Below are 25,795 nucleotides of genomic sequence, written 5' to 3'. Positions count from 1 at the left end.
GGCGGCTTCGGACGACATGGTCCGGTATCCGCTGATAACCCGCAGGTTCATCAGCCGCTGAACGCTGCTAAGTCGCTGCAGGTTACAGCTTCCTCGCAAGGCCTGCCTCCAGGCCGCTGCTCCGTACCGCAAGATCGAAGTGGTCACACTTGCAAGGATCCGCCTTTTGCTGCTTTGGATAGCCGAGGAGTTCGGCATCATTCGTGTGAGTGCGGCCGTGGCCATTGCCGCTCTCTTGCACACGTGTCCCAGACAACCAGAAGTCGTATTTTCTTTTACACATTACATCGTATAGAATGTTATTTATACTCATTTTCGTATATCTGCACCTAAAATGTGCGGTTCATGCATATTCTTTATCGTATTTAAAAGCATTGCATGATTACATTACGACAAGAAGAGAGACTTGTATTTATGTACATATGAACTCGACCTTTGTGTACGACAATTCGCAAAAAATCCGTGAAACGACCGATATACGGTGATCAGCCGTGACTGAGAGATTTTGTCGTGCTATGCATAAAATAATTCGAAATAAAAAACGTATATAACTGCATTGATTCGTAATAATGTGCATGCAATCGTATACCTTTGCAAATTAATTCGCATGTCTGATTTTCGTAAAACGTATTTGCTGGCAATCGTAAAAGAATACAAAAAAGTTCAATAAAATCGTTTATGATAATGGGACATCGATGATTGGAATCGAATTAAAGGTGGCTCCAAAATGTTGGTCTATTTTTAGATCATCGATGACGTGTTTTACGATTTAAAAGATTTAAGTTATAGAAATATACGATTTGCTTTTGGTTTAATGCCTTTGAAGCAAATCCCCTTGAATTTATATATCCCAGATAGCTTCGAGGAACCATCATGAGCTGCAGATCGTATGGTCAGGGGATCAAGTCCAGGTACTAACAATAAAATCAGCAATCTGGCAAATAATAAACTTGTATGATATAAACTTAAATTTTACAGCAAAAAATGCATTTCTTTGAAATAATCTCATTTTTATTATTTTTATGGATGAATAAACTGATTGGTTTAAAGTATAAAAAAAAAAATAATAATCTTATTTTTATTCAACTGACGGAAAATGAGAGCCCTGCACTCAAGTCGCAAAAGACGACCAAATAAGTCGTCAAACTTTCCATATTGTTACGAAAAATGTCGTATATTACAACCTCAATCATCTATATGATAATGTAAATTGTCATAGTATATTCCAAAAAGAATCAGGGTAGTCGTAAATGATGCGCATGACAAGTCGTGCAAATCGTAATTTAATACAATCCAAATCAAGAATAGGTTTGCTAATGTACCTATATGGCCTCCAGAATGATACGTATATACTGGTTTTGCTACATTATATAAGATATGTTTACAGGTATATTTGCATGTATATTTGCGTTGCAAATTCGAAATACCCACCAATTGGTTGTCTGGGGTTCGACATGGCTCGTGAAGCTGAGCCTGTCGTCAATCATCACCCCTAGGTACTTGATTGCGCGTTTGGACACGATGTTGCACGGTCCAACGGCAATGGTACCTGTTTGGGGTGATTTCAGGTTGGTGATAAGCACCATCTCGGTTTTGTGGTGGGCTAGACGCAGGCACTTGGAGTGCATCCAGCGTTCCACTTCCTGGATAGCTACCGTGGCCAGTAGCTCAACCTCCGCTGTTGAGGAGCCCCTCGCCAAGAGGACTACATCATCTGCAAATCCTACGAGTTCGGCTCCCGATGGGAGGCTCGTTCGTAGGAGTTCGTCGTAAGTGATGTTCCACAGAACCGAGTATTGACCCCTGTGGAACACCCGCCGAAACCTCTTGTGTTCGCAAACCCTCGCCGGTCATATACTGCAGTTGGCGATTGTGGAAGTAACTTTCCACAAGCCTATACAGATATGCCGGAATCCTCATTTGGATGAGCGACGACGCAATCGCTGTCCAACTGACAATGTTGAAGGCGTTCTTCACATCCAGAGTGACAACCGCGCAAAAGCGGAGCCCTCTCCTCTTGGTCAGCCTGGCTCTGTCCGCTACCTCGATGACCGAGCGGATGGCATCTACGGTGCTGCGACCTCGACGGAAACCAAACTGTTTCCCCGAGAGTCCGTCCTCACTTTCCGTGTATCTCTGAAGTCGGTTCTGAATCACCTTCTCCAGGACCTTACCCGCTGTATCCAGTAGACAGATCGGCCGATATGCCGATGGGTCTCCTGGACGCTTACCCGGCTTTGGCAGAAGAACAAGTTTCTGCCGTTTCCACGTGTCAGGAAACACCCGTTCCGTCACGTATCGTTGCAACGATGTTCGGAACATATCGGGGAATTCCCTGATCGCGGCCTTCACCGCGTCGTTCGGAATGCCGTCCGGTCCGGGGGCCTTCCTCGGTTGGAGAGACTTGGCGATCTCGCGAAGTTCTCTCTTCGGCGCTGGTGTCCCAGTCATACGGGACTGTTGGCCAGCGGGTAACATCGTGCTGTGGGTACAGCTCATTGATGATGACTCTCAGTTTATCGGGGCACGTTTCAGGTGGTGCACCCCCACTTTTAGTTCTGCCCATGACTATCCGATAGGCATCACCCCATGGACAGTCGTTGGCGTCACGGCATAACTGTTTGAAACGTGCCCTCTTGCTTGCGTTGATGGCCCTGCGGAGGGCCGATCTCGCGCTTGTGAAGAGTGGCCTACGCTCCATTCGCTCTTCTTGGGTCCTTGCGTTCTGCATCCTGCGCCTTGCCCTATGGCAGTCGGCACGCAGACCCGCAATTTCCTCCGTCCACCAATAGACGGGTGGCCTAGTGCTTTTATGCTTGGCCCTTCTCGGCATCGCAGCATCGCAAGCGCGAGCTAGAACCCTCGTCAGTTCTTCCGCGGACAGGTTGTCCAGGTTCCTCTCCCAGTGCAACGCTTCGACAAAGACGTTCTGGTCGAACTGCGTTGTCTTCCAGAGGCGTTCTCCTGTACGAGACTCGCGTCTACCTGTCCGCGTACTTGAGCCTAGCCGATAGCGAATCGCGAAGTGATCGCTATTCGTGTAGGCCTCGCTCACCATCCAATCGCTTACCAACCCCGGGCTACCGAAGGTGACATCTATGGTTGACGAGCTCCCGTTCCAGCTTTGGTAGGTACTGGTATTCCCTACGTTGGCCAGATCCACATTAAGCCTCGCCAGGGCTTCTAAAAGAATTTGACCTCTGGGGTTTGTGAGGCGGCTACCCCATTCATCGGCCCACGCGTTAAAGTCGCCAGCAATAACGATGGGGCTTTTCCCCATTAGCACATCCACCATCTTGTCAACCATAGTGCCAAACCTCTCCAAGGACCATCTTGGGGGAGCATAGCAGCTACAGAAGTAGATCCCGTTAACTTTGGCCACCACCATGCCTTCGTTTTCCGTCGCCACAACTTCTTGTATGGGGAAACTACCTGTAACCCATATCGCGGCCAGTTTGGCATCATCAGTCGCCCAATTAATGCCATTCGCAGCTCTGCGATATGGGTCTGCCACTAGCGCGATGTCCAACTTTTCCTCAACTGTCATCTGCCGCAACAGCTGGTGTGCTGTGTAGCAGTGGTTGAGGTTAAGTTGGACGACCTCTATGCTCTTGGCGTCCGGGGTGGTACCGCCTGCGCCTTTGTGCAGGCGGGGCACCTAGGGTTGCCAACAGCGTGGTCTCCAGCGCAGACAGGGCATTTAGCAGGCTTTTTGCAGTTAGCCGACTTGTGGCCGGTTTCGCTGCAGCGCTAGCATATGCCACTTCTGTCTGGCCCAGTGCAGTCGAACGACTTGTGACCGTTCAACAGGCACTTGAAGCACCGGTCCGGTTGCTGGGGGATGGATATCTGACAGATAGACCATCCCACCTTTAGCCGCCCACACCTAAGTGCGGCGTTTGCTGCTGCAACCGGAAGTTTGACCAGCCCAATCTGCATACCAGATTTGGGAGGGCCATTCCGCAGACGAACCGTCATCTGGTCAGAGCAGATTTTGCACTGCTCGACCAGTGCCACCCGCAGTTCGTCTTCCGTTGTGACTTCATCCAGGTTTTTAACCCGGATGGTCACCTCCTTACAGAGGGCACGCACCTCAGCCTTGTCGCCAAGAGCTTCGGCTGCCTTAACCGTAAGGGTCCCGCTGGAGTTTCCTGCACCACGCTTCAGTTCGAGGATCATCTCGCCGGTGCGTGTCCGACGGATCCTCCGAACTTTCTCGCCTAAATCGGCGAGATCTTCGTTCGTACGCATCTGTCGCAAGACATCTGCGTACGTGCCCTCAGGTGCTTTGACGACAATCGCCTCGCCCCTCTCCCTGACGCGACGTTTGCGTCGTTGGGGTTGGGGTTTGGCTTTTCCCTTCTCCGTACCTTTGGGCCTTCCCCTTTTGCGCGATACCGTCCGCCATCCGGTATTTGCGCTCGTCGGCTCATCTGCCTTTTCGGCAGGGCCTTCCGCCCGCTTGGAAGCGCTGGCCGCAGGATCCTGCCGGACAGACGGATCCTCCGCTCTTTTCTTAGGGTCACCGGGTCTGAGTTCCCCGGGAGACCCTCTCTTACGTTTGCTGTTGCCAGCAAACGCAAGGCTGCCCTCTGTTTGGGCAAAGGCATTGACCTTCTTTGGGCGGATGGTGTCCGCCCTCAGAGGGGTCTCTGCCGGCCCTTGCTCTTTTGGTCTGGCGGCCTCGGGCTCCGCAAGCCGTTCCACCACAGCTTTGTTGGCTGCGATGAAGAGCTGGCTAGCTTCTCGCGTATTTCCTTGTGGATGTTGGACTTCCCCTTCACACATTCCACAAGGTCAGCGGTGCCAGCCATGGCCGTGACCAACTCTACTGGAGCTCCCGGATCTTGGAGTTCCGGGGAGCTCAGTAGGTCTTCCAGCGCTTCTTGTACTTGTTCGTACGGGTCCGCTCGCTCATCGCACGGTGTTTCCACCGACGTTGCCGTCGGGTCCACCGGTTTGGCAGATTGCCTAACCGGTGAACTCCTAAGGCTACTCCCGCCGAACGGATTCGGGCTTTCGCCTTTATCCGTTACGTCCCTTTTTGTTTTATTTGGATTTTTGCTCATTTTTCAGACGGTCCACTGCGCCAGTGACCTGCTTAGCGCAGCAAGGACTGGGATACTGTGGGGTGTGTCCCGGTGCCCCACAGGCAACCGTTAGAGACTGGCGTGACTTAACGACCCGCCAGCCTTCCAGGTACATCGACACGGTTAGCTTCACACCTTCACCAATGGAGTCGGTTTCCGATAGAAATTCCATTGTCGTAATCCAAATTCGTTAGCGAGGGTCTTCATAAGGGGGGGGGGGTGTAGTTCCCTCGGCCGTACATCTGCATAAAGCAGACACGTTTCCACTCTGCACCACGGGGAGGTGGAACTACCTCGCAGAGCGACTACGTCGCATGTATGTATGTATGTATGTATGTATGTGTGTATGTATGTATGTATGTATGTTTTTTTTTTATTTTATTTTTTTTTTTTTTGGTTACCCAGGTGGTAAATTCGACGAAGGAATTTTACGAATTGTTCCCAATGCACGTCGAGTGCCGTGTCTACATGGGAACAATGGGTCAACTCGTTATATACTCATCCGTATATACATATGCCCTAAACTCCACCTGGGGCGTCAGACTACTTCCCAAACCGGTACCTGCCCTAAGGCAATACTTCGGTAAGGGGGTGTCTAATTCACGCATAGCGCTACTTTCGCAACACTCGCCAAGAAGTTCATATTTTAATTAAATATCATCCTGACCGCCCAACATCATCTTCACGTTGTGGTCCCATCGGCTACGCTGATTGTTTTGCGTAGTTCATTTCATAGCTCTTTAAGCTTAGTTAAGTTAACCTACGTTATCCTACGTCAATTGCAATTTGCGTCAGTCTCCAACTCCTTTGCAAAGCAGCCATTATCCGGGCGAGCCCATCACTGACTGCCTGCCATGTGTTAATGTCATCACACATCTTCTGCAACATGTTGTCCGCTGTCGTATGTATGTATGTATGAATGTATGTATGTATGTATGTATGTATGTATGTATGGTTCCCCCATCGGTAGGTAGGTCCAGCCTATGTCTGTGTGGCTTGGCCTTCGAATTGCTTCTCAGGCTTCCACGGCCGATGGTTCGTGGAGAGAAGGCATCCAACCAACCTAAATATTTGTTTTATCGAAGCGTTTGGAGACGTTCAACTTAGCGTGCCGCTAGTGTAAAAAGCTAATCACATTATGATACATTAAAATATTCCAAAGATTCGTTACAAATTAAATTGTCGAGAAAAAATAGTAGTGGGGAACAGAGCTGAAGATTTCTCTAATGGGATTCTGAATTTGTTATTTTTTTATTTTTATTATGTTCAGCGAATTTCGTTTGACATCGAAATCTTTGAGCGTCACAACGAAATTCCTTGTACTGCTGAATTGATACTCATTACGGTGAGTATGAGTTTCAAATGATCATCTGAAAACTTGCAACTCTGGGTCGTCGAGTTTGCTTTGTATATACGGTTTGCACAATATCGTCTGCCAGGTCAAGGTCGTTTAGTTGCTCCATTGTTAAAGGATTCCACGGCAATCCTCAGTTCAGTGCACAGTTGATCGATCCAATCAGAATCTCATCCATTACGATTAGAACAAGATTGGATCGGACAAGAAACCGTCGTGCAAGAATTTGCACGAAAATGCCTCGTACTGTGCTTCGATGAGATGGACTAGTTTATCTGGGACTACGTCCAAGTTCAGCCCAGATGTTTTCATGGTTAAGTCGGTCGGATGCTTTTTCAAAATCAACGAACATCAGCTGAAGAGAGTCCTGGAATTCTTTTGTTTGTTCCAGTATTATTCGTAGCGTTGTGATGTGGTCCACACATGATCGGAATCCAGCTTGTTGCCGTGTAGCGTCGATTTTCTTCTGGATACTGTTTAGTATCACTTTGCAGAATACTTTGAGGATTGTACAGATCAACGTTGTGCCTCGCCAGTTATCGCACTCTGTCAGGTCTCCTTTTTTAGGGACCTTCACAAGGATACCCTGCATCCAGTCGGTCGCGAATATTGCAGTATCTCAGATGTCAGCGGAAAGAAGGTGCAACATTTGTGCTGACAAAGCGGGTTCGACTTTCAGCATTTCAGCAGGGATGCAATCGATCCCAAGTGCTTTGTTGAATTTCATGCCTTTGATTGCCGCTTCTATTTCAGCTAGCGAGGGCGCTTCCGAGTTGACGCCATTAATGCGACTTACTGTTGGGGCTTCTAGTTGCGGGTTTTGTTGGCCATCGCTATTCGTGACTCGGAAAAGTTGTTCGAAGTCCATCGTTTGAACTGATCTGTTCGATCGGTCAATAATTGATCTGCTCGGTCTTTTAGCGCTCTCGGTCATTGGCGGCGGTTCTTTCTCCCTCTTCCACTAGGAAGTTTGTCGAGGCTTTCTTGTCTCGTCTACAAGCTCGTTTAACTGCTCGTTTTCCAGCTCCGCATATCGTAAGATGACGGTTGCTTTGGTTGACCCAGTACATGCCTGCTCAATTCCGACTTTCGCCTTTCTCCGATCATCGACCATCCTCCAAGTTTCATTCAACATCCATTCGCAACTTTGCGAGTCTACCATGGCTCGTCGTGATAAAGGTTTTTTTCATTCCACACCACTAAAGGGTGACACGGTCAAAATTTGGTCAAGGGAAAACGCGTGTAAATCGGTGAAACCGTTTATTTAAAAAATTAAATTAAATTTCTTTTTCAAGTTTAATTAGTATAAAATTTAGGAAAAATATTCAGTTAGGCTTCCGCTTTTCCAAATCCGAATTGCCGGGCCTTACGCTTAACCCCTGCCATCAGATTTTGTACAGCCACCTTGTCCACCTTCTTCGCCGCAGAAAGCCAGTTTGCCTTGAACTGCTGCTCGTCCTTAGCAGTTTTTTAGGTCTTCTTTAGGTTCCGCTTGACAATTACCCAGTATTTCTCAATTGGGCGGAGCTCTGATGTGTTGGGAGGGTTCTTGTCCTTGGGAACCACCTGCATGTTGTTGGCGGCGTACCACTCCATGGCCTTTTTACCGTGATGGCAAGATGCCAAATCCGGCCAAAACAGTACGGAACAACCGTGTTTCTTCAGGAAAGGCAGCAGACGTTTATTCAAACACTCTTCCACGTAAATTTCTTGGTTGGCAGTCCCGGAAGCTATGAAAATGCTGCTTTTCAAGCCACAGGTACAGATGGCTTGCCGAACCAGATATTTCTTCGCGAACTTTGACAGTTTCATGTGCTTGAAAATATTACCTTTCCCCTTCCTTTTGCCGTATAAAACTCCTGTCCCGGAAGCTGCTTGTAGTCGGCTTTGACGTATGTTTTGTCGTCCATTACCACGCAGTCAAACTTCGTCAGCATCGTCGTGTACAGCCTCCGGGATCGCGCTTTGGCCGTCGTATTTTGTTTATCATCGCGAATTGGAGTCACTACCTTCTTGTAAGTCGATAGTCCGGCTCGTTTTTTGGCTCGATGCACGGTTGTAGACGATACATCCAGCTTATTTGCGGCATTTCGGAGAGAGAGGTTAGGGTTTTGCTTGAAACTACCGGCAACTCTCTTTGTCGTCTCAGCGGCTTCCGGTTTTCGATTTTCCCCCGATCCAGACTTCCTGGCTGTCGACAAACGTTCCCTAAACACTTTAATTACATTTCTAACGGTTGATTTGGCAACTTTTAGCGATTTTGCCAGCTTTGCGTGCGAGTAGCTCAGATTTTCGCGATGTGCGAGCAAAATTTTGATACGCTGTTCTTCTTCCTTGGACGGCATTTTGACAACTGAAGAGTGAGTTCCAAAATCAAAATAGGAGCATTCTACACACATACACATTCAAAATGAGTGGTGTTCAGGTTTTTAAAATGCAAAATTTAAAGAAATACGTCAAGTTGATATTGACCAAATTTTGACCGTTTCACCCTTTATTCTTCGACTGTTCCGTCTGTCGGCAATCCCGAGGCTCAGGATTCTAGCTGTTCGACGTATGCCCTTTTCACCTCTGGATTCTCCAACCGGCGGACGACGTATCGATACCCGACTACCTGCTCACGCCGTTGGACACGCGCAACTCTCAGTCGTATCTCACCAAGAACGAGGTGATGGTCTGATGCAATGTCTGCGCTTCGTTTGTTGCGGACATTAAGATAGAGTATTCTGTTTATTACTATATGAATCTACCTCGTATATCTGACTATCGACTGATGCTGACTCACTCCTTCCAAATTCACCCAAATACTGCCATAACCAGTAGCTCTGCACGCTCATTCAGGATACCACAGGCTCCTTCTCCATTTTCGGCTGATGCAGATGTGGTCAATTTTATTTTCTGTTCGGCCGTCTTGGGATACCCAAGTGTCGGAGCCAATCTGTGCGTTGGGGTCGCCCAAATGGTTTTGAATGTCATCCTTCGAAATTTTCTCAACCACGCTGTTCAGTTGACTGTAAAACTGCTCTTTCTCCTGCAAATCGGCAACTTCAGTTGGCGCATAACACTGGACCATTGTAAGGTTTCTAACCCGTGTTCTAAATCTGGCTACGGTTATTCTTTTGTCTATCGATTCCCATCTAATGAGAGCCGCGTGGACCTGCGGGCTTAACAGGAAACCAACTCTGCTACCAGGGCCGCTACAAAAAAAAAACTCCTCGTCCCCGAGTAGCGTGTTCTCCTCGGCCAGAGTAAAGCAGGACTTGCCCGGACTGTGTTTTGTGTTCTCCAACGGACTTCGCTCAGTCCCAGAATTTCTAACTTGAGGCGGCTAGCTTCTCTAGCAAGTTGAGCCAGCGAGCCAGCCAGCATAGTGAACATATAATTAAATATACATTCATAGTCAAACTCGATTAGTAACTACAAAAAAAAATTAAAAATGAAACCATTTAATAGCTACATTAAATATTGTTTTATTTTATTGTGTAATTAGGTATTTATTATGATAAGTTATCACATTTTAAAGAAGAATGCACGAATCTATCAATACTTTTTTTCATCGTTTACTTATAATCGTTTTACTAATAATCATTTCCATTTTTAGGTTAATCTACCGCAATCTATCCATGCAATGACGAATGTATTTAATGATTATTCTGAGCTATGTTTGACCGACGCAATGACATGCCAAGAATTGCTTGCTTTTTCTGTAGCATTTTCGGCTGCACTACCTACAGGTCAAACAACGCTGGAATCATTTTACTCCACACTTACTAGAAATAGAAGTAACGACATTGACAAATGCAATGATGAAGCTAATGCAATGTCACCAATTCTCCACAATTATAATGATGAAAACTTGCCCCAGAAGTCATCCATTATGGTATCAAAATGTTCTCAAAATTCATCTGCAGTGAACAATTTGAACAACGATGAGTTTTCCTGTTGTTACGAGCTATATAAAAACACTGGAATGATTGAAGTCCATGGTAAAAAGCATTCAAAGCCGTATGAATGTGCTGCAATGACTTTCAAATGCATCAAAAAATGCTTGAGATGCTTAAGAATATTCATCAAAAGAATAGTAGAGCATAAATATTTTCAACAAGGAATATTGTTGGCAATTCTCATCAATACATTATCAATGGGAATAGAATACCACAATCAACCAGAAGAATTGACAGCAATTGTTGAAACAAGCAACATAGTATTTTCAGCTATCTTCGCTGTTGAAATGGTACTTAAAATTATTGCAGAAGGACCCTTCAGATACGTGGCAAATGGTTTTAACGTGTTCGACGGAGTTATAGTGATCCTAAGGTGACCGTGATAAATATATAAAACAAGGATGTGAAAAAAAACCTTTTTTTCTATTTTAGCGTTATCGAACTCGGTCAAGCTTATCTAGGGGAAGGTCAAGGAAGCTCAGGTTTGAGTGTACTTCGAACGTTTCGACTGTTACGAATTTTAAAATTAGTACGATTTATGCCAAACTTGAGACGCCAGTTATTCGTTATGTTAAGAACAATGGACAACGTTGCTATATTCTTTTCCTTGTTAATATTGTTCATATTTATATTCAGGTGAGTTTCTACTTATAATAATATCGTTACCTTTCAAATCTATGAAATAATTAAAAATAATCCTTAAAACTTTCTATAAACTAAAAAATGAAAAAAGCAGTATTAATCTTTAAAAATCAAAATGTTTTGTACATTCCCACAATGCATCGTAATATTAAAATAAGTGTTTTGCAAAAAATGATTGAAAATTTAAGTTTTTCGTTCAGTCTATAAAATAAGTCATATGTTTTTATCATATTTTAAATGAATGCAATAAAACTAAATTGCTTATAAATATCCTCAAAGTACCCTTGGAATGAACCTATTTGGATGCAAATTCTGCGAAAAAAATGAGATGACCGAAGGTGAGGTCGAGTGTGATAGAAAAAATTTTGACAGTCTGTTATGGGCCTTGGTGACAGTTTTTCAGGTATTGAAACAGTAATGCTAGATGATTTAACCAAATTATACTTTGCTTCCATTGTATATGCTCATGCATTTAAGAAAAGTTTATGCACATGTTTAAATTTCCATTTATGCATTTATTTCTACCCTTTTTAATTAATTCATTTGATTCGATTGTAGTCGATAAAAACGCTAAAACAAATATTATGTTCTGCATAGCAATTTGAAAAAAAAATGTTTGTTGAATGAAACACATGGAATCAAGTTGTGTTCTGTAATGGTCCTTTGTTTTCAGTTGGTTGTGCTTGTTTTTATAATTATCTCCCCTTAATTATTTAAAGTTGTTCGTCATTAATATCAACCCAAATTTGCTTTGTTATTGTCTTGTTTCTTAATGTTAATGAACTAAAATGAATGGAAGCGCATATGTTTACAAAAAATATGCAAAATTGGCTTCTCCAGACAGACTTCTAACAATTCATTATTTGAGCAACAACAAAATCTTGTTTCGGTTTTTTAATTATTTCATGTAAAAGGTAAGTGATTTGCAACACATGGACAAATTTAATGCGTTATAATTACAGGCAACATTTAAAAGATACTATTCTCACACAGAATTATACAACAAATATACAAAAAATATTATGAAACCAAATAAATGTTTGTCAAAAAATCTTTCATACGATTGACAAAGTATTTGTTCGACAAGAAAGAACTTAATAAAACTTTTGTTAACATTTTTTGTAATGCGGTTACATATGAGGATAAGAGAAGCAATCGCTTAAATATTATAGACTAATACAATTCAGAAATAATATCTACATCATTAAATTCACCTTTATGATGCTACTTAGCTAAAGAAAGCTAGAAAAAATAGAAATGTGCATCTAATAAAAAAAGCTAGACTTCAGTTTATTGAAAAAGGTTACTTTTTATCATACATTATAGGTCTGATTATTTTTTTAAATTTTCGCAATACATTCTATTGTGAATTCAGAATGATAATATTTTCATGAGTATTTGTTGCTATCGATTGATCACAAACATCTTAATTATAATAACAAATCATTACATGTTAGTAAATAAACTGCTCAAATAACCCCTGCTTTGTAATATGAAAATGGCACCCTTTAAACATAACCTTACATAAATACAAACATAAAAATTAAACGAACCAATACATTACATATTTCTTATACACACCATACATTTTATAACATTCCCTAACAATTTATAGCATACTTGGCATGTATTTGTTTGGAGGTAAGTTTTGTAAATTTGTCGATGAAGCTGGGCAAGAGAGAGAATGCACTTGCTCTGAAATTGTCTCCAAGCATCCTCTTTGTGAATGTGATCGGAAGCACTTCAACAACATATTGTGGGCCACAGTAACAGTTTTTCAAGTAAGTAAAAGTGTAAAAAAGTACACTAAGTACTACAATGTATGAAATGTGCGTGAAAAATATGTTTAAAGTGCATGTTCCAATGCTATCAAATCACAACTTCATTTAAGTTTTCAAAAATCAAAATTCAATTTTTGATTTTTATCGAGCCAACATTTGCTCATTGTAAAGCTATAGTATGGTTAGATGTATATGTTAAGTTTTTTTTTAATCATCTAATATTATCTTTTTTCCATCTGAAAATCATCAGTATTAATATTTTTTATTGAGATAAAAATCCCAAGAAATCATCAGCACTAACAACTTGTCAAAATGCTATCCAATAACTGCTTTAGAGCTTCTCTGCTCTCTTTCAGCTCTGAGAGCCAGTTTTGGCGATATAAACTGCTAATTTAAAGTCTGCTTCATTTAATATTGGAACAAATTCTTTTGCTCATTGTGGCGCTCCTAGTGGACGGATTTGGAAACTTTTTTCACCCACGTGTCGGGAAATTCATTACCTTTCACCATGTATTTATGTCATAACACCAAACGATAGCATTTTGTAAACAACCGCCATGGAAGCCGAACGGAGAGATCAAATTGTGCACAGTTTTCTTGAAAATCCATTGTTGTCGGCATCGAAGCTAGCTAAACAGCTTAAAATGCCCAGAAATACCGTATGGCGTGTTATCAAGCAGTACAAGGAAACATTGACGACGGCTCGGAAGCCGCATTCGAAGCGTCGGAGTGGAACTGTCGACCGGAAACTGCGTGGGAAAGTCATCAAGGCCGTCAAGAGGAATCCCAATCTTTCAGACCGCGATTTGGCCAATAAGTTCCAGGCCGCTCACAGTACGGTGCGACGAATTCGTCTCCGGGAAGGAATAAGGTCATTCCGAGCCAGCAAACAGCCAAATCGGACGCTGAAGCAGAACAATGTGGCCAGAATCCGTGCTCGAAAGCTGTACGACCAAGTGCTGACCAAGTTCGATGGATGTAAAGTCTGCTTCATTTAATATTGGAACACAAACAATTGCGAGTAGTTCAGTCATTTATTAACGAATTCATAATTTGTTTTTCATACAAATGTAGCATTTTCTTTACTCTTTCATAAAAAAATTTAAAAAAAATTATTCATTGCTGTTTCGAAGAAATTCTCGTACTCGTACTCGTAAGAAAACTGTGCACAATTTGATCTCTCCGTTCGGCTTCCATGGCGGTTGTTTACAAAATGCTATCGTTTGGTGTTATGACATAAATATATGGTGAAAGGTAATGAATTTCCCGACACGTGGGTGAAAAAAGTTTACAAATCCGTCCACTAGGAGCGCCACAATGAGCAAAAGAATTTGTTCCAATATTAAATGAAGCAGACTTTAGTACTCAACTGTTTACTGGCCTAACTTTTCCCGCATAATAGACTGATGAAAAAAAAACAGCAATTGGTTAAGTGCTGTAAATATCATTTCTTCCTATCCTCGCTTCTTTCCAAACATAGTATTCTAAATTATCAAAAATGAACTAAGCCTGTCAGAATTTGGAATTGAGAATTCAGATTAAGGAATACAGATTAGGCTATACATATCCTAATCTGTATTCCTTAATTTACAATTTATAATTAACAATCCAGAACCTGAAATTCCAAATTCAGAATTCAGAATTTATAAATAAGATTTTAGGAAATCCTATTCACCTTTAGAACCTGAATGTTAATGCCGGGAAATTGTTATAAAATATGTAATAAGATTCATGATTTAGACATAACGAAACTACGAAATTTTAAATTATTGTAATTGTGAGCCTTTTATACAAATCAAAAGTTCTATGATATAATTTGGTAGAATCGCACTTGTTTGGTTGGCTCTATGTGCTTATTAAGATTTGTCGCTTGGATTTTGTTTTAAATTTGATATTTAATTAAAATCAGTTCCCATTCATTAGTATTTTGTTTTTGACACGATAGCTGCATTTTATTTATTAAATGTTGTTGTGTATTTTAATTTTTATTTTTTTGTGAAACATTAGAGTTAAAACAACACTTTATTCGTCAAAAGATAACTTAACGAAGACCACATGAAATGCATGCCATTGTTCATTTCAAATGTACTTAGCAAGGTTGCTTACAATTATTGATGTGTATCCACGCATTTCTTCCAACACGTGGTTGATAAATGTGTTTCCAATGTTAAACTGGTTAAAAAAAGTTCAATTTCTCTTCCTCATAATTTAGATACTCACACAAGAAGATTGGAACGTCGTTTTGTTTAACGGCATGGAGAAGACAAGTCATTGGGCTGCTTTGTATTTTGTAACGTTAATGACGTTTGGAAATTATGTTCTTTTCAATTTATTGGTTGCTATATTGGTCGAAGGATTTAGCTCTGAGGTAAAATTCGGAATTTTTATTCCTAACATTGAATGATTAAGGTATATTTAACCTAAACAGCGAAACGAACGTCGTGAAAGAGAACAAAGGGAGCTCGTCAAAGCAAAACTGAATGCAGAATCTTTAGCTGCTCAAGAACAAGGAAGTGACATTTATGACGATCCCAGAAGTTTTTCTGAATCAACAACAAGCGATAGCTATAACGAACCAAAAGGCAAATGGTTTAGTGCCGAAGAACTGCGAAAGGTAGCTATGAGATCAAAACTATATGTTTTAAATATGAACAACATATCTACAAACCTACCTTCATACCTACAAAACAATTGAACTAGTTATTTTCTTAAGGACATTGAGTATCGAGTGCTTTATGATTTTTATTAATTACAGATTAGGGACATAAAATGTAATATTCAAAAACAAAGGCTTCTCCAACCCGGATATGATGATGTTAATTTATCAATCCCGAAGCTGAATTCTGAGAAAGATGTAATAAAATCAATTGAGATGGGAGCTACTAAAAAGGTAAGATATGCAAATAACTTTAGTCAATTTAGTAGTTCAAAAATAAGGATTATTTTACTGTAGATATCTGTTTACTGTTTTTAACAGTTCAAGTAAGCTTTCAAACAATATTTTACAATTTTTTTTTTTGCTTTTTATGATTGAAACTAGTTTTCTTGGATCATTTTTCGACATCCAGTACCTATATGTTAATTTAAATTTCTCAAAAATCTAAATATATATAAAAAGTAATTTCCCTTTGTTCGTTTGTATGTTTGTTTTCAATAAGCTCAGCCTCGTAAAGAGCTAGAGAGCTGAAATTTGGCATGGGTGCTAATTAGGACCAGGAATGATGAAAAATGTTTTTAGATTATCGGATGACCCCTTTTGAAGGGGGGGGGTCATCCATACAACTCAATAGTTGTTTTTGCTTACGAAAGAAAATCAAAACTTCGAATTTTCAAATCAAAAATAAATTCGATCATAATTTCAAAGCCTAAAAAACGCAATCGCAGCTATAGTGCTCCTGGGGACAGAAACGAGAGGAGACCGTCGCCACGGAACCACCCGTTGCCAGCTGATAGACCTCGTGCGTCTAGGCATCTTTACAAGTTCATTCGATAAATCTGCAGGGTACAATTGTTTGACATCATAATCATACCAATTTTAGGTTTTTGAAAACAACTATGATTCATCTAAATTTATCAAGTTGATAAACCTCCCTTAAATAAAAAAAAATACAGGGAATTGAGTGGGGAGTATAATGAGTGCGTACTTTATTTCTCCAGTGTTTCAAAAACCAGGTTCTTCCAAACTGTTTAGCAGAGCAAGAATAGGGTTGGCAACACACACAACAACAGTCGCACGTAAGTTATCCAGTGGAATAAACGGCGTGAACCAAATTCGGTTCGGCGATGGTAGGCTTGGTCCACGGTGTAAAAGGTAATTCCGGGTTACTCGTATATGGCTTAATTCCGGAAGTTGATAGGCTCGAGTTTACTCAATGTGCTTTGAACACTTACATTTGGGCATGGCCTTCAGAACAACGAAGAGTCTGTTCAGTATAGAGTATCACATGTGGGTAGCGGTCGGTCGTAGGTTGTATATTTTCCTAACTAGGAATTCGGGGTCCTGTAGGAACATGATGGGCGATGAAATATTCGCCATGTGAGTTTATCTTTCCATTCCTCCCACCATGCCCTATTATATTCGCTGAAGCGTTGCTGGTGCATTAACTATACGCACGACTTCTAGCGCCATCTCTTGTCATATTTCGGTGCATTGACTGACCTTAGTGTTTGGGCTACCTCTGTGGTCGGGAGTTCTAGGGTTGTCCTCTTCCTTTACTCACTAAAGCACTTCTTACTGGTTACAAACTGTATATAGATAGATTTAATCTCTAATCTCATGATCAAAATGGCAATCGTAAAAACACGTTACAAATCAACCATTCAACTTATTAACTATAACTTATTTTTCAGATGACAGATCCCCCAATTATAACAACGACAGCTGCCACGCCGCAAGATTCACCGAACGCTACTCTGGAAACTGGAATCACTTTCAAAGATTGGGAAAATATTGATTTTGAGCAACTTGAGAAAAATAGTAACAATACTAGTCTATTAAGACCACCGCCAATTTTAGGTTCTTTGAAAGCATTAGACGACAAGGCATATTTTGAAGGAACGCCAGTTTTGAATGAAATCAGAAGAAAATCAGAAAAAGCAGCATCAACGGAATACAGATCATCTAGTGACAACAAGCTTTATAAAATTCAAACAGAGAATAGTCCGAAATCCGAAGCATTGCTTCGTACCAACAGCATCAAACGACGTAAAACGTCCTCAACCCAAGAAGTTCTGAATAATGGAAAGTGTTTGACTACTAGTAAAGGTAAATTGTTATTCCATCGCAAATTGATAAATTCAAGGAAGTTGAGTGAGGTTTGTTTAACTTTTTAAAACATTTTTTCAAATCTTTTTTAAGAAATTCACGTTTTTGGCAATTGTTTTTTTTGTCATTTGTACACAAAGAAATAAGAATTCATTGTACTGACCAAGAAATTTCTTACTAAAACAACAATAAATTAATAGATCGTTAAATAAATTTGAAAATCTATTGAAAGTTATATAATTTTCATGCATCACCGTATAAAAAACCCCTCAAAAAACAGTAAGTTCTCATACCGCCTAAAAGCACGATCAAACGGGATATCGTACAATAACAGGGTAAGATGCCACATTTGTATACCGCAGCAAGATTAATTATTTTATAATGTATCGTTTAACTTATGGTTATACATTACGTTGACATAGTTCCTAATTTCCAAAGCTATTTCTTTTTAATTTTTGATCTTCATAAGAAAAATTAATAACACTCACTAGCAATAAATGTCTAATTTCTCAAATTCAAACATTTAATGATGCCATAGAAACATTACGAAGAGTGTTTATCAGAGTGTAAAAAATATAGTTTATGTATTTACAGAAAACGAGCAAACTTATTTTGTAGTCAAGAATATTTTGTAATTGAATTTTCTAGGTACATTACACCGAGTGGGTCATAAGTCTAGTCTTAGGGTTTCAATCTTATATTTTAATCCGTTACGCTCTGAAGAGAAGAATGTAAAATATATTTCTAATGATTCATCAACTAAGCCGTTTTAAAAAATCCATAAAATCAAATTGACGTTTTTTTTTTATTATTTGATTTGGAAAAGTTAATCTAAACCATGGTTAACATTTGATGTTTTAACATTATCAATCCTTAGATCAATCAAAATTCAGAAGCTGAATATGGAAAAGGTTATTTGTTTAATTTAAAAACACTCCCAAGTTTCGTGACACTTCATTACCAATATAATCTGTAATAAAAATTCAACAAGCTCACAGGTACTTGACGATTCGTCCCAAATGCGAGACAGCAATAAGCTGTATCACGCCGGACTCAGAAGCCATAGTACGCGTTCCTTGTCCCGTCGATTCCTTTCATCCTTTTCTATCGTGTGCCACGTGTTATTTGCATGTGCAGTGTGTTCAAGAAGTTTGAATACAAATTAATACTGCGTTAGTAGCGAATCAATTGGTCAGAATTCTTCAGTTTTTCATTTGAATGAGAGGCACTCACAATTTATCAATTAACTACACCATTATTTTTTTGATTCTGGCTTAAAAAAATATTCAATTTCACAGGTCAATCAGGCTACGATCTTCGTAAAAATGATCCATTATTGCAACGTAGTAACAGGATACAAAATGATACTCAACGTGACAGAAATCGATCAAAAAGGGAATCTTTCAAAAAAACTTCTTCTTCAAAAATCGATAGTGGTCCCGGAAGTATATCAAGCAACATAAGTGCAGGATCGCAATCAAAATTCGCTTTTATTGATAAAAACAAACATTATTACGATAGAAAAAGTTCATTAAGGTTGAGCGATATAAAATCACCAAACAACAAGCGAAGAATGTCTGCCTTTGAGCAAACTTATCAGAAACCGTCTAGAATCAATGCAAATAATTTAGAAATTCGGAAACTCCAAGCAGATCTAACCAAAAACAAAATAAACAACTCATCAAATGCCACCGATATATCTAATATGTCAAAAGAACAAACAGGAACCAAACCGATAAACAGAAAAAAGTCCAAAGGCCGTTTGAAGCAGTTCTTCCGATATGTTACACCACAAAATTTTGTAGAAGAACGCGATGCTTATACCCTCTACGTTTTTCCTGAGAATAATAGGTAAACAACATTTTCCATTGATGTTGAAATGTAGACTAGATTTTAATTGGTATACATAATTGTTTGAAGTTAACTAATTCATTCATTAAAATTTATCACATAAAAAGTCTGTTATCATAAAACTTTCATTTTGTATTACAGGTTTCGACAAATATGTACGTGGTTTGTGAATCAGAAATGGTTTGATAATGTGATATTGCTTTTCATTGCATTGAACTGTATAACACTAGCTATGGAAAGACCAAATATTCCGCCAAATTGCAATGAACGATACTTCTTATCAACAGCAAACTATGTCTTCACAGCGGTATTTGCAGTGGAGATGTTTATAAAAGTAATTCTGTTTTTTTTAAAGCCTACCAAATCAATAAATTCAATTATTTCAGGTCGTTGCTTCAGGAATGTTTTATGGAGCTGACGCTTACTTCACGTCTGGTTGGAATATAATGGACGGATCACTTGTTATTATTTCAATAATCGATTTATTGATGTCTCTTATCAGTGAATCGAGTCCACGAATATTTGGTATTTTAAGAGTAAGCTTGCAAATTAAATTACATTATTTTATGGGTACAATAAATAATGGTTTGTTTTATTGTTTGCAGGTATTTAGATTATTAAGATCGCTAAGGCCTTTGCGTGTAATAAATCGAGCACCTGGACTTAAACTTGTAGTTCAAACTCTATTATCTTCACTAAGACCTATTGGTAATATAGTGCTTATATGCTGCACCTTCTTCATAATATTTGGAATCTTAGGAGTGCAGGTAATTTAACTTTTCGAAAAAATTTCCCGGACTATAAAACTGTGTTTATGAGTATGTGCAAAATCTATATAAACATGATTTTCGACATCAATTAATTGTACACCATCGATGAGATTATCAGAGTTTGTTTTGATAAGGCCTTATGATGAGGCAATGTAAACGTAATTAAAATATTTGATGCCAAAATTTAATTCTTATAGACTGAAAAAAAAATACGGATTATTCCAAGCATGTCAAACTCGTTGAAGTGTGCGGCCCACAGGCCGAATTTAATATAGCCTGACGGACCGCAACCAAAATCAGTTGAAAAATGTTGACTCATAAAAATCTAAGGTGATTAATTTTTTTTAATGCTTTCTGAGATGGCTGGGCGGTTCGCATAAAAATCCCTCAGTTTGACATGCCCGGTTTATTCGGTTATTATTTGACATTTCTCACGCACACATAATGTGCAGGAACTTGAAAACCCCCCAAAAGTTCAGTTCAACAAATGGCAGAAAGCAGGCAAAATCGTATTCAAGGTTATTTTTCCTAAAGTTGAGAGGACCTAGCAATTTTGTCTCATTCGTTTTTTTAAACTAAATATTTACTAATTATAAATTTATTCCGAGGTATCACATTCAGTTGATTGGTAAATACGAACCTCATCCAAACATCTTTCATACTGATCGACCTGGCAAACATAGTTTAAAATGGTATGGTATGCTTGTAAAAAAACAAGAGAAAGGGTATCTGGTTATCTTTTTGGAAATTTACTCAAAATAATGGATAATCGCTTTTTCTATCCTAATTTTCGATTAAAAAAATGATTCAAGAAATTAGCTACAATACAATTAAAAAAGCTACGATGCTTTAAAAAATTTATTCATCTATTGTTGATGGAAATAACTTTATTGACCTCTGAATAAATAATATACATATGTCAAATAACAAAATTTCTGTTTCAATAGTGTTAAATTTTGTTTTAACTGTAAGAAATGAGATATAAATTTTTTTTTCTGTATAACTAATTGTAATTTTCATGCATTATTAAAATACTTTTAAATGATTTTCCGTGGTAGATTAAACATTTACATAAACATTTCCTAGAAAATAATTCGCCAGGATGGACCATTTCTCTGATGTTTTTTTTTTTTGCCTGAGTTTTCATTTCCCAGAAAATTTAACATATTAATCCACATTGTAATTTAAAAAAAAAAAAATTTTAAACAAAAATTGGGTTTACATAACACATATACTATTCTTTTGCGGCAGGATGAAGGGGCCGAGGCGGTACAAAGCCGCCCAAGCTCCCACATCCGAGATGGCTGCCGACCCGCCGTCTAAAGCGGTCCTATAGGGGGGGGGGGTGATCGGGGTGATCACCCCCCCCCCCCCCCAGCGCCATAAAACCGTTACGAAGTACTCGCAGACGCTGGATTTCATATAAAAACTAAGAACTTTTCCTAGTAGGTGTTCTTTCGAATTCTCAAATTTTTCAACTCCGTGGGGGGTTTGTTAGATAAAAAAAAAAAATTTAATAATCACCTAAAAGCTCCAAATTGAAAAAAAATCGGTCCGCCAAACTAAAACAGCTGCAACTTGCAATTCTCTAGACCGAATTTCATCAAATAACTATTGTTGACGTACTTACAGCATTGAATTCGAATTTGCTGACCATATACGCTGCCGGCCATTAGTTTAGGATCACCCCCTCAAAAAAATCCTTTTTCGTATGTTATTGGCAAAATATATGTATGTTAACTTAATACGACTTAAACTTGGCTTAACCCTTCATTTCATTTTTTTTTTTTTTTTGTTTCGATTATAGTCGTTTTACCATCTTTATGGCATTCGCGACTTTATCAACGTTGCAGTTGGCGGATCGTTATTGAAAAACTATCCGGTACAACTGTGTTCGATGTTTACTCTTGGGCTCGAACTCGCGGACATCGGCTCAAGAGACAACAGACTTGCCAACTGAGCTATATCACAAGCCCTACCCTTCATTTCATGATTTTTTATTTTTCCTTAAAAATCATTTTAAAAATTTGGAAAGGATGAGTACATCAAGAAAAAAAATTAAAATTAAATAAGATTTTTCACTTTTTCTATACATTAATTGTTGCAAATTTGTTACTTTATGAAACAAAGGGTTAAAATTGAAAATTTTCAATTAAAATCGCACTTCATATTTAAAACCGATCATTTCAGGATTGGGTGGACCGAATTTAAAAATTTGAGTTGCATTTGAATTTTTTTTTTATAAATATCCAAACACATTTTTTTTAAATTTTATGCTTAAAATATGTCAAGTTAAATAGATAAAATAGCTACTTAAGTTATCGATCAAAAGTTTGGGCTCACCCCTCAGTATGGTGTATCGGCAAAAAGTTTGGGATCTACGAAACATGCAATTTAGTTTCGGGCGTATCTCTGTCCTTAAACAACGTTTCCCTAATTTGTTATTTATCTTTAATCTGCCCCTACTTTCATAACAGTGATGCAAAAATGAGCAAGCGAGAAAATCAGCTTTTTTTGTTTTGGAATACATTTTTAAATCGTGACCACAGCTTTCAGCATAAACAAAAATCGTTTAATGGAATATGTTCTAGGTTGTCATAATAAATCGTAGGACCTGAATTTTTCGGAATTTGGCAACTGGTAAGGGTTGGAGCACAATTTTTGTTTGTTATGCGAGCATATTCGAGACCTTTTTCAAATCTACTCGCATAACAGTCCCATACAGAATATAGTTTGCTCACCATGCTACCTTCTAAGACTTAAATTTGATCATTTCTGAACTTGTAAATGTAGTTCGTGAATTCCATATTGTAAGTTGAATCTTATCATGGTTTTTAGTTGTTTCTGGTAGTTTTTCTCATAGGAAGACCATCCTTACTTTATCTTAGCCTGCCTTTTAAAAACTGTAGTTAAATTTACTGTGTTATGTGGATAATTCGACATCAAGTGAGTTGCATCTTGTTTAAATGACTTAAAGCAATAAATCAAAGATCATTTCACCGAAAGAAACATAGTAAGGTAACTACATCCGTGGTATTTCACATATGGGACTGTTATGCGGGTATATTTCATATGGGACAGTCGCTAGTTGATATTTTTTTCGCAATTTCTAGAACAAAGTCTCTTTTTTATCGTTTTATATTGAAGTAAAATGTTCGAAATGACGAACTGTCAGGTTAGATGAAAAATGACGAAAATTCATATGGGACTGTTATGCGAGTAGGGGCAGTAATGCTCATGAGCTTTTTTTCGCTTTTTGGATATTAAGTGAAAATGTTTTTTCAGTCTAACTTCGTTAAAACTTTAGCTATAGTTTAATCATTTTTTGATATCATACTCAGTTGATAACTACGAGCGTAACGGCGCGTGTTTCAATCGGGATTTTCAATCAAGTTTTTCTTAGCGATAACGGTTTTTCGGCACGGTGATTTTCACTTTGAGAGATAGCCAGTAGTTTGAAGCAACATAGCGTGGTGAAGTTTTTTCGCTTCCGGTTCGAGCAAAAACGATATTAACGATAACACTATCTCACCAAAACACCAAATTGGATAGTGTTGTTATTGTTTTGGTTTTCGGTAGTGGCAGTGGATTACCATAACCAGCTCATCCCGCTGCCATAATCTAACCTGGAGCGTAGCAACGAAGAGCCTAACTTCAGGCGTTTAACTGCTCGAAAAGCTGTGATCTCTTCGGCTCCTTTTACATAAAAAGGTTGACTGGCTCACTTAAGCATCACGTGTTGAAAATATTTGGATTGAGTAGAGCATAGAACAACGAAACGTGGTACCTTCGCCCTTCGCGTTTCCGTTATTCGCCTAGGGTAAAGGGCTGTACTACTCCTCTAGAGAGTGGGTCTGTTTGTTTTCCGTAGTAGTGGTACCTTAGCCTCTTGCTACTACGTGAGACGCCAGGTTAAAAGGCTTCAACGGCTTGTACCTTCGTGCGCCTTGGGTCGTTGAAATTGGACAAGGGTAAAGCGCACCGTATCTGCTCATCGAACGAATACGTTATTAAATCTTCAACTCTACCTGAACATAGTTACCATATACTGTGTGACGCCAGCAACATTCACTATCGAACGAAATAACCAGCTAGCCGTATGGCTAGCTCGGAAAGCCCCCCGGGGGGAGGCTCCCCGCCGGGCATAACGTACAGCCAAACACTGCCTGAGTGGTTCGGTCCACACGAAGACACCGTTATATTGCAGATGAACCCAGCCGATGGGCACAACCTTCCGAAGAATCCTTTCACCATCAGCAAGTCAATCCAACTTGACGGTGGCAAAATTGAATACGCCAAAACCGAGGCCAAAGGAACCAAGTACATTATCAAGGTTCGTGGTCGAAAGTTGGCTGAAAGACTATTGAAATTAGAAGCTCTAATCGATGGAACACCAATCCAAATGATACCGCACCCCCAACTCAAATTTTCGCGTTGCGTTGTTTCCTGTCGTGATGCCATTGACATAGACGAATCCGAGATACTGAACGAATTAAAAAGCCAAAACGTTACAAACGTCCGACGAATCAAAAGGAAAGTTGAGCAGAAAACAGTAAATACTGCCACACTCGTTCTAACGGTAGCGGGCATCGAAAAACCAGAATACATCAATTTTGGTCTCCTCCGTATTCCAACCCGTGCCTACTACCCAACACCGATGCTTTGTTTTAAGTGCTTAGATTATGGACATACCAAAGTCAAATGTACAGCCAATGAAAGATGCCAAAACTGCTCTCAGGAGCACCCAGGAAAATGTGAAAATCACACATTCTGTCATCACTGTCAAAGTGGTCATTCAGCACTTAATCGCCAATGTCCAAAATATGTTATGGAAGACAAAATATGCAAGATGCAGGTAGATCTTAAAATGTCTTTCCCTGAAGCCCGACGTTTATATGAAACGAATAATAAACAGCAGTCATACGCCGAAATCACTTCACCAAAATCACCGCTACAAGAAGAAATTGACAAAAAGGACCAGGTCATCCAACAGCTGCAGAAAAAAATCACAGAGCTCGAAAGTATCAACAAAAATTTGCAGTCTAATTTTCTTAAGGCGAAAACGTGGATCCAAAGATCACAAAGCCTAGAAAGGAATCGCGCCGGAAGTCAAGACAGAAAGCAACTCTTGCCAACAAATGCCATACAAATTGTAGTCGAACCGCCGAGAAATGAAAACTCAACCAACGCTTCAAGAACACAATCACAGCAGTCCAACCGCCCAAGTCGCTCATTGGCACCAGCTCAATCCCAAGCAAACCGTTCAACAACACCGATCAAAAGAAACCAAAGCGACTCTCTCAAACAAACGCAACCACCACTGAAAAAGCAAGCAACCACCCAACCACCTCCCGAATCCGAAGGCTCCGACGATCTAGGATCCGAAACCGAAGTACCAATGGACAGTTGCAGCCAGGATATGTTCTCCCAAAATTAAAATAGCAAAATGACCACCACTCAAAATTCTTCAACACAAAACCCGTCCCTACAAGACTCGGAACATCAACAAGGATCGCCCCAACACAACCGCAATCAGGTACAACCCGGGACTCTAGAATCACCCATGCTCAACACCTCAACCACAACAAACCATCGCAC

The 25,795-nt window shown here is 39.8% G+C and overlaps 1 protein-coding gene across 4 annotated transcripts in view; it reads left to right on the top strand.

Moving 5' to 3' along the window:
* Positions 1 to 25,795, top strand: part of LOC129749194 (voltage-dependent T-type calcium channel subunit alpha-1G) — a 144,633-nt gene that overhangs the window by 92,143 nt on the left and 26,695 nt on the right. For 2 of the 4 annotated variants that reach the window (XM_055744119.1, XM_055744118.1), the window contains 11 exons: positions 10,046 to 10,761; positions 10,821 to 11,024; positions 12,646 to 12,811; positions 15,024 to 15,179; positions 15,240 to 15,425; positions 15,567 to 15,701; positions 17,162 to 17,576; positions 18,875 to 19,427; positions 19,569 to 19,761; positions 19,814 to 19,963; positions 20,033 to 20,194. In XM_055744119.1, coding sequence (XP_055600094.1) covers positions 10,046 to 10,761; positions 10,821 to 11,024; positions 12,646 to 12,811; positions 15,024 to 15,179; positions 15,240 to 15,425; positions 15,567 to 15,701; positions 17,162 to 17,576; positions 18,875 to 19,427; positions 19,569 to 19,761; positions 19,814 to 19,963; positions 20,033 to 20,194 — 3,036 coding nt within the window. Of the gene's footprint in view, positions 1 to 10,045; positions 10,762 to 10,820; positions 11,025 to 11,309; positions 11,434 to 12,645; positions 12,812 to 15,023; positions 15,180 to 15,239; positions 15,426 to 15,566; positions 15,702 to 17,161; positions 17,577 to 18,874; positions 19,428 to 19,568; positions 19,762 to 19,813; positions 19,964 to 20,032; positions 20,195 to 25,795 lie in introns of those variants that run through there. The other 2 variants (XR_008737949.1, XM_055744120.1) reach the window with 2 other exon arrangements.

The sequence above is a fragment of the Uranotaenia lowii genome, chromosome 2, assembly GCF_029784155.1.
Source record: "Uranotaenia lowii strain MFRU-FL chromosome 2, ASM2978415v1, whole genome shotgun sequence".
Classification (NCBI taxonomy): Eukaryota; Metazoa; Arthropoda; class Insecta; order Diptera; family Culicidae; genus Uranotaenia; species Uranotaenia lowii.
Note: the sequence above shows the minus strand (reverse complement) of the source record. Positions and strands in the feature narration are given on the sequence as shown.